The sequence below is a fragment of the Protopterus annectens genome, chromosome 14.part0, assembly GCF_019279795.1.
Source record: "Protopterus annectens isolate FY-2018-M chromosome 14.part0, PAN1.0, whole genome shotgun sequence".
NCBI classification, from domain to species: Eukaryota; Metazoa; Chordata; order Ceratodontiformes; family Protopteridae; genus Protopterus; species Protopterus annectens.
This window is the reverse complement of record NC_056748.1, coordinates 229,625,429-229,635,427: the sequence shown is the minus strand read 5'-3', so window position 1 is coordinate 229,635,427 and position 9,999 is coordinate 229,625,429. Positions and strand designations below refer to the sequence as shown.

Below are 9,999 nucleotides of genomic sequence, written 5' to 3'. Positions count from 1 at the left end.
TAGGTTACTGTCACCTGTGTACTTTTTCTATGTATGGCCCCCGTTCATGGCGTGTCCAGCTTTCCGACGGTTACAGATATTGACATCTGGACAGTGAGTATGTACAACTGCTGACATGGGTGTAGCTGAGAAGCAGTGTGGTTGGCACTGCAGTTGTTGGAACACAGTCCTGTCGACCACTGTACTGTACCTAGGCCATTGAGACACAACCATCCAGGCCCACATGCTGACTACTTCCAGGCAGTATTAAACACACAATAAACTTACCACACTGACCCCTGCATATTGTACACATGCAACAATGAAGATTGGGACAGCTCTGGCAATCTGTGTTCCAGTGATATTACTCCTTAAATTTACAAGTTACTGCATTTCTACATGGGAATGGGGGGTGCATACCTGAAGACTTTAAACATTTGCAATGACTGTACTGGTATTTTGGTTAGTCTGCTGGCTCCCATTTCATATTGTAATGTGACCTATCATGCAGAAAGGAGGCATATCAGTAGAGTACATGTTAGATTTTAATGGCATAAATTTCAGTTTCAGACTTCTTACCCTTCAGAACTAACATGCAACTGCCAGACCTGTTGTGGTATGTCTGTGTAGGTCTGGAGGGGGGCTGTTCACCACTGCCATCATTTGGGGGCCTTAGCCCAGCCTTTCTTTATGGTCATCTACACCTGTCCTGCTGGGTGAGGCTGGTGGTGGGTATGTGACCCTCACTGACATCCATGTGTGTGACCTATTGACACCCACAGTTATTTGGGCCATCACATGTACTGCGGTGGGGGTTGTCACCCTGTGTAGTACTGTCTAGCATGTTGACACCAGTATTTGTTATGGATTTCCTGCTGACCCATATAGCTGTCAGCTGTCTGCTGCTATCCCATTCAGCCACCCGATTCCCTTGCATGGTTGCATCCATACCATACATACAACTATCAGAACATACTATTCCATTCAGTAATTGATAGGAAGCGTGACTTACCTTGTTGCTGGGCCAGCACTGAGGGCGGTGCTGGAGGGCTGACTGTCGGATACACATGGTACACTCCCTATACATGGTAAAGCACAGGTAGTGTCATGTTTGGCATCCCTTTTACTGCATGTGCGAGTCAGAGAGAGGTATCTGTCCCTGGATCCCTACAGTGTCAGTGTGTGCATTATATGTTTCCTCCTTGCCAAGGCCTGGGCATACTGGGCACACCTCCTTCTACCTACAGGGCAGGTTCAGGAAGTTCCTCCTCATAGTCCCTCTGTGTCTGTGCCTGTGCTGGCCTTGGCAATGGTGGGGGCTGTGTGGCCCTGCCTCGTGCTGTTCCTGCTGCAGCTGTTTCCGCAGGATCATATTGTATAGCATGGCACATAATATGAACATTTGTGTACGTGTAGCTGGAGAGTACTGCAAGGCTCCACCGGATATGTCAAGTCAGCGGAACCGGGACTTGAGCATCCCAAACACACGCTCTACAATTATCTTGGCTTGTGCATGTGCCTCATTATGGTGTTCTTGTTCGGGTGTGTGTGCATTTCTGATGGGTGTCATCAGCCACAGCTCCAGTGCATAGCCAGCATCCCCCACTAGATGGCCATATGGAATTTCCCCCTGGCAAACCCCTGACACAGCTGTGAGCAATGCCAGATGTGGGAGTCGTGATGGCTTCCAAGGCTGTCAGCACACATGTTCATGATAATGCCCTGGGCATCGCACATGACCTGACAGTTGACGGAGGGGAAGCCCTTGTGGTTTATGTAGACCCTACCCCACTCGCCAGGTGGTGCTTTGATGTGGATGTGCGTGCTGTCTATAGTACCAACTACCTCAGGGTATTCTGCAATACGGTGGAAGAGATGCATACTTCTGATCAACACCTCACAAGTGTTGGGAAAATATATGTGCTCATTGGCATGTGGTGTCATGGCATCCAGGAACTGGTGGAGTACCCTGGATGCTGCCTGTGAAACCCCCATGATATCCCCAGTTGGTCTTTGCAAGGTACCTCTGGCTAGTATTCTTAAGCCTACACATAGCTTAGTATCCACTAGGATGGGTTCCCCACTATTGGTTGTGTGTGTGAGGCGGGGACGGCACAGCTGAAGAATTTGCTGTAGAATGTCCCTGTCCACCCTATAGCACTCCACTATCTCCAGCTCATGTAGGCCCTGATAGGTTACCCTGGGTCTGTACACTCTTCTCCTCCTCCTCCTCCTCACTGTGGGTCGGTTGTTAGCATTCTCCTCATCACCACCACCAGTTTCTAGCACATATTGATGGAGTAAAGCAGCAACAGCCTCTAACATTTTTAGCTTGTTTTGCCAGTTAAAAATCCCCCATCTGTGTACACCGGTGGTATAGAGCTTGCGGGAAAAAAACAGTCTGAAAGGTGTTTGCATAGTTTATAGTAGTGTGCTGGGCTGCTGCATGTGTAACTGGCCGATTCTAATACATTCCACCTGCCAGCTATGCTAGTTCTCATGTGTAATTGGTTGATTCTAATACATTCCCACCTGCCAGCTATGCTAGTTCTCCTTGATTGCCTTCCTACTGCTGTTTCCCCTTCCCAGTTCCTTGCTGCCATTTCCTCTTGTTTTTTTTTTTTAATATTTAAAACCCGGTGCGTGGCACGCACACCCGTTTAGGCTATATACATAATCCTCAGGCACATCTGATACACCCCCTTCCTTAGCTGTGCTTAGATAAGGGCAAACACGGGCCACAGAGCTCCAATGAGCTTACAGCAAGCATGACACACCCCCTTATGAAGTCATTCAGCTCTTAGACTTGCACTGTTGCATTGCTACACCTACACGGTTAGGTACAAACTGCCACTTTGAAGAAATATGTGATTCAGTATAACTCCCCTCATTTGAATACCCCAGTGTGGAGGTCGTTAGTTACTGCACTAAAACGGACCCTTTCCTCTTGACAACCAGTGCTCCCTGGTATTGTTTACATTCTGCATGCCATTGACTATAATGGCAAAATGCACATTTAACTTAAAATTGAGTTTTCCCATTTTTTTTTTTCCAGCCCGATCCCGTTTGCACGCCACTGCCCTATGCTTAAACGGCCAAGATCGGCCAAAAAAAAAAGTTTAATTTTCATAATAATTAATCACTTTTTAATGCCAATGGCCTTATATTTGGCCATTGGCATGTCTAATGTACACAATACATGCTTTTTCACAAACTGTCATGCCTCTGCTTTGTCAGTTGCAGAAATGTACTCAGTTATTTTCCGAATACATTTCTGCATTGACACGGACACTGTTCTAGCATGGAGACCTGGCAGCTGGTGAATTGCTAAATCACCTCATTTCCATGTTTTTCACCAACAATAGAGGTGATTTGCATGCCGCATGGTTTTCCGTGCTACAACAGTGTAGGACCACTCGTGCACATGAAAATGGCACTATCCTGAATCGCTCGGCAGCCATTATCTGTGCAGGAGCAGCTACACTGTTCCTGCACAGAAAATACGGCTTCCTGAATCCCGGGGAGAAAGTCTAACGCATGAAAATTGTACTGCATTTCTTTGATTTTTTTTTGCTGGTTGCTTGAGAGTGCCAGTTTCTTGAAATCCAGTTAACTGAGAGTTTACTGTAAATGCTTATACAGTTACTTATTTTAGATTTTTGTGTTTACTTCCTCTCTCACTAACTAGAAGAAGAAGAAGTCTAACCATGGCTTTGAAGAAGCCTCAATTAGTGAGGAAAACTAAATACATGTTGATTTTTTTTTTTACCCTTTCACTATCTACACTGCTGCGGTAGCGTTGTCGCCCCACAGTAAGACGTCCTGTTCGATTCTCAGCTAGAGCGTCTTCTGTGTGGAGACATGCGTGAATGGGCATACCTTCGTTGAAGGTTGTGCATCAGGGCTGGCAACTCAACACGTAAAAATCTACTGCCAATCATCAGCAGACCGGAGTTCCGCTGTGGCGACCCCTAACCTGGAAAAGCCAAAAGACACAACAACAACTATCTACACTTTTTTAAAAAAGGTATTGTGAGCAAGGGAAAGGGAAATTGTGGCTTCCAAAGAAGACTGCAGTCTAGGCATCATGATTTTATGCCATTTTAGGTGCTCTAATTTTTCACCTGTACATTAAACTCTGCAATGAATGTCGAGCAACCAATGAGGCTCACTTATTTATGAAGTCTGTTATCTAAGCCTTCATAACACATGGATGCTTTCAGTGAAGTTTCTAACTCCATCACAGGCTAGCATTATATTCCTAGCATCCTAATCCCTTTTAATTTTTCTAAGCTTTTTTAGTACTTAAACAATTATTTTATTCTTAGAAAAATACTCACATTTCCAGCAACAAATAGGCCATTCTTGTGTACTACCAGTGTGTCCAGACTTCCCTGTTTCAATCTGCTCCCTGGATGGTTTCCTAAGAGGGAAGAAAAGAAAAGAAATAACTGACTTACACTGGAAAAATATGAATTATGGTGATCACCTTTACAACAGTCACACAGTGGGGCTGTAATATACATGCATGAAATACCCTTGCAGCAACCAAAAATACAGCTACCTGCTTACGTGACCAGAAACATACGTTCAAACAGATATATGTATGTCCATGTCTTAAAGAGCTGGTAAAAGCTGCATGCATGTCTGTGTGGGACAGGGAGTAACTCTCCTTATTCCCAAAAGCCTATCTTTTTTTTTTTAAGAAGACTGATGCAACTGGCAGGTCAGCCCTGCTTACTTGCTCCCTAAGACATGCTAGGGAGCATGGCACATGTAAGCCTTGCTACATTCGAACATAAAAAGACAACAGCACTGTATGCACATACACCTGCACACACATAACCCTTACATTGCTGCATATATGCATAGGTTATAAACTAACAGCTTTTTGGGGCACTTACTGCAGCAATGGTAAAAACTCACCATTACATGCAGTAAGAAGACATCATCCCTGCTTTTATTTCATTTAGATATTATGTGAGGGAGAAAACAGGTCACATAAGGAGGTTATGGATAGGAATGAGAGTGCTTAAAGTCAAGAAGTCTGGCAAAATAAAAAGGAGTTAATCAGGATGGATAGAAAAGTACAGTTGTGAGAGGTACTCACCATAACAGTAACACTTTATGACAGACTGTTTTACCAGGTGCAAAGTACGTACTTTTACCCATTATTTTCAGTCAGTCAGTGCATGATTTTTGACATAGTATATATTCAGCAAGAGGATAAGGCTCTTCTGGCACTGGATGTTGCAAATGTGTATAACAGGCTATAACTCTCCTGTAGTGCAGTCACAATATAAATGGTAGAATAGAAAACTGTAAAAAAAAAAACTGCAGGAGGTAGCTATAACAGTACTCAAAGAATGAGTTCTAGAGTTTCTGTGCTGAAAATGTTCAATGCGAGAAGATCTGGATTAGAAGAAAACAAATCATTAACATGATGACACTGGGGTGGGATGGGTGCAACATTTTAGGCATTGTGACAGATATCAATAATTTTTGCCCTCTGCTGAATAACCAAGTATTAGATAGTAGAAGCAAGAAGTGGACTATAGATGACCTGAAAAAAGAGAAAGGATGGGGGTATAACTGAGGGCTAGGAAAGTGAAAGGTTGGCATATGAGGAAGGGAAGCATTCTCAACCTTGGGCCTCTACATTGGTAATGGGTAGAGATACTCTGATGTCAGCATCTGAGAAAAGAACCAACTAATGTTTTAGTACATATCATAAAGTTTAATGGAAGAAAAAGTATATGTGTGTGTGTGTGTATGGGGAGGGGGTCATCTCCTTCTTGGCAACAACATAAATAGCAGCCACTTCAGGCTAGAAAACAAATTTTAACGATAAGCAGTGGTGATCAGATAAACACAGGATCAGTGCTAAATAAAGCTATGCCCTCCCATCCCGTATATGTAGTGGATATAACAAAATGACTACAATTCAGACCATAAGTACAGCATAGGTCTACAGGTATCTACTCCCTACCTAAACTGTTTTCAGAACACGGGTCTATATTAGAACATCGAAGTTTCAGAACTTTGAATGTTCTAATATCAACCCCTAATAAGCAAAATCTTTCATAAAACCGAATTCTTTCCTAGGGAAAGAATTTGGTTGTCCGTTCCTGTTGCGTCGCTATTTTCAGCACTGTGGTGGAAAGTTACGGGTCGGGTTCAGGTAAGTGTGCGATTGCGTGGACGTGAGGGTTAGGGCGTGGGTTAGGTGAATGTGTGGACGTGAGGTTTAGGGCGCAGGTGAGGTGTGTGTGTAATAGTGACGGACCTTAGGGTTAGGGTTTGGGTTAAGGTAAGTGGGTAGATAGTGGTGTATGTACAGTTTAGTGTAGGGTTAGGTGTAAGATTTTAGGTGTATGTGTGTGGATTGCTGTTTGTTTGGTGTGTTTGTGTTGTGTGCATGTGTTTTGGAACAGCAAATTTTTCCCTAGGAAAAAATTTGCTGTTCTGAATTTTCGATGTTATCAGTTTTCACTTAATAGGGGTCGATATTAGAACATTCGATGTTCTGAAACTTCGATGTTCTAATATAGACCCTTCAGAACAAGTTATACTAGTTGTGTTGAGTATTAGAATTACATACTCATGCTTGGGGATGCATATCCCTGATCAGCCATATCAGCAAACTGCAAACTGCATTTTTCATTAATACATTTGTGTGGAAGGGAAGGTGCAATACTAATCTCCTATCTCTGACCTACCTATATCTACGGTGAGAAGCTGCTAAGGGCGCACTGTCCCTCCCTTACCAATAGACTTCATGGAAAGTACAGTTTGTGGGTACAGTTGCAGCAACATTTAAAATGAACTTACTAATTTGCGCTATCTGCTGTGGTGAGGTAAGTGTAGTAAAATGAGGGGCACTCTCACATATTTTCAAGGAAAAGTTGATCAGAATTAAAGAGCCCAATCATAGCTGCTTGAGTTAAATGGTTGCACAAAACCACTGTGTGCTGTAGCTGATAGTTCTTCCTTCCTCACCATAATTTGACCATAACTTATCCCCTCCAAAAAAAAAAAAAGTTCTTCACTTTAAGCAGTCAGCTGTCCTATTACTTTGAATGTACCAGGAAGGTTTTGATGGGCTGTGATGATCAATGAGTCAATTTCCAAGTAATCAGCTTTTGATTACTGCTAGCAGAACCAAAGTAATGATATGATTTCTTTGCACATGAAACCTTAGTAAGTAATTAGTGTTGTTTGCAAATTGTGAAATATTAAGTTAACCAGAGGAAAACCAGGCAGTCATCTGGGAACTTGCACAATAAGGAGGTAAACGACTAAGTGCTATATTTCCATGGGGGGTGTGTGTGAAAACAACAAGGATAAACATTTACAGTGTGCTACAAGAGAGGGAGTTGATACACATCTGTTTATTTGAGGTCTTATGGGCACACAAGTGTTAAGAAGATGGAAGATGATGTGCTGGATAAGCAGTCTGATGCTAACAGTGTGCGATCCCCAGCACAAAACACAAATAATTCATCCATTTTAAACTTGTTCCAAACTCAGCAGCATAGTATGGCTTACAACTGTTGTCGAATTGTGTAAAATACAGCCCACACCATCATCTGTTTTTTTTTATATGGAGATCAAATAAATTACTAAAATCAAGAGCTGAGAAATATTTTATATATAATAAAGCAGGGAAGCTTTAAAAGCATAAATATATTTCAGCAACATTACAATGGTAAAGCAACCACTGCTTATACAAGTATCAAAGGTGGTTTCCTAATGGAACTACCATATTTTGGAAAATGATCTCATTCATTCTTAATGTCATTTTGCAGAGTTTTGTAACACTCGTATTGTAGCCTTGAGTTGCAGCGCTGCCTTAGCTATATTAGTTTCCTTAGGTAAAATTCAAATAGTTAACATTTTAAGTGAAGACCAGGAAGTTTCAATGTCTTACATTAGATTTCTTGTACACTTTTACGAGATTAACAGGAATTTTCTCCACAACTTGGCCCTCAGGGGCTATGGAGTTAAATGCTCCTGTCCTATAGGATATTAAAAATACCCTGCCTCATACAGTCTGGCAATTTCTATACCCATCTTGATAATCAAGGAAAAAGATCAAATGTCTCCTATTCTGAGCCAGAAAATGTTGCCATTTTCATCTTACCACTAGATAAGCCATAGACAGAGGAACTGTGCTCCCTGAACTACTAAGTACAGACTCCCACTAACTGCTGCAGCCTCTAAAAGTGATGTAATTCAAGCAAGTTCAAACAAAATCTGCAGATTTATCATCCTGTCTCCAAGGGAGGAAAGTACAGTTGTGTACACTTATCATAAATGTAGATGTTCGAATGTATTCACTGTTGCAGTCATCACATTTGGGTTATCCCTGCCAGGGTAGTCTCGGATGGCCCGAATACCAGACATTTAGTATTTCTGTGTTGGTTGCTGTCGCTTGAGGTCTGCTGTCAGGTCGTCAGTAGTATAAAGTAAGGCAGCCGACACCATGACATCAATTTTTCTTACCCTAACCTGTCAGTAGCCCCCAAGTTAGGAGGCCAGATTCTGCTTGAAGAACCCCACCAGTGGAAAATAAATACCAATATGTCCCTTGTAAGGAAAGGAGAACAACAAGGATGAATGGTAAAAAAATGAGAAAGAGAAGAAAGGGGGATGGATGGAGGGAAACCAGGACTGTAACAGTGAATACACAAACATCTACATGTATGGTAAGTGTGCACAACTGTACTACGTTCTTCGTGTTTCACTGTTGCAGTCATCACATTTGGGTTGATTCCCAAAGCTGAGGAAATGGGTGGAGACAGTCAAGGAAACTAGGGGCTGGCTGGGATACCCTGCAAGACTGCAGAGGCAAACCCTGCCCTGGATTTGGAGAAGACAGGCAGGTGGTAATGCTTGGTACAAGTGTGAACAGATGTCCAGGTAGCAGCCCTTCAAGATGCCCCTGGTGGGGACTCCTCTGAGGAACGCTGCAGGGGAGGAGGCTGCTCTGGCGGAGTGTGTTCTGACCCCCTTGGGGGGAGGTTTTCCATGCTGTTTGTAGCAGAAATGGATGCAGTGTGCTATCCATTTGGAAATGGTTTGCTTGGAGATGGCATTGCCTTCTGCTCCTGTAGCAAAGATAACCAGCAATTGATCAGACTTTCTGAAGGATTTAGTCCTGTCTAGATAGAATCTGAGCTGTCTGTGCACATCTAGAGAGTGAAGAATCATTTCCCCCTTGTCCTGGGGATTAGGAAAAAAGGTGGACAAATGAATGGATTGGTTGAGGATCACACTGGACACCACCTTGGGCATGAAGGATGGGTTAGTTTTGAGGGATACCCATTTTGCAAGGAAGATAATGAAGGGTTCCACAGCCATGAGTGCTTGCAGCTCAGAGACTCTTCTGGCTGAAGTGATGGCCAGAAGGAATGCTGTCTTTCAGGAGAGAAATTTTAGCTCTGCAGAAGAAGCTGGCTTTGAAAGGGGGCAGGGTGAGCTTTTCCAAGACAAAGTTAAGGTCCCAGGCTGGTGTTGGTGCCCTTCTGGGTGGCCTCAAGTTGCTAGCCCCTCTGAGGAACTGTCTAATCAAAGGGTGTGAGAAAAGGGGCTGCTCAGTGGGAAAATGAGCAGAAATAGCAGAGGCATGAATTTTTATAGAGGAGAAAGAGAGACCACTGTCTAGTAGGTCAGCTAAAGTAATACAGGAAGAGAGGGATGGAGGGCTGTGCTGTATTGGCTCCCTTAGCCTGGATCCAGGTGCAGAACTTTTTCCATTTATCTGCATAAGACTTTTTGGTGCTAGGACGTCTGGCCTCATGGATAACATCCAGAAACTGTTTACAGGTCTGCCAGAGAGTTGAGAGAGCCTGGTAGGAATTGTGCTAACAGGTGTAGTTGCATGGCAGAGGCTGTCTGCCAAAGGGTCATGGCCAGCCTGCATAGAGGGAAGGAGCGAGTCCCTCCCTGCTTGTTGATGTACCACATCACAGTGCTGTGTTGTCGGTTTTGATCAAGAGAACCCCTGGAGAAAGAAGG

At 43.3% G+C, this 9,999-nt stretch overlaps 1 protein-coding gene across 1 annotated transcript in view; it reads right to left on the bottom strand.

The window, feature by feature from the left end:
- The window catches only part of CFAP43 (cilia and flagella associated protein 43), a 3,581,735-nt gene that overhangs the window by 3,046,100 nt on the left and 525,636 nt on the right, over positions 1-9,999 (bottom strand). Inside the window, exon 7 of the mRNA XM_044055952.1 lies at positions 4,320-4,402. Coding sequence (XP_043911887.1) covers positions 4,320-4,402 — 83 coding nt within the window. The remainder of the gene's footprint in view (positions 1-4,319; positions 4,403-9,999) is intronic.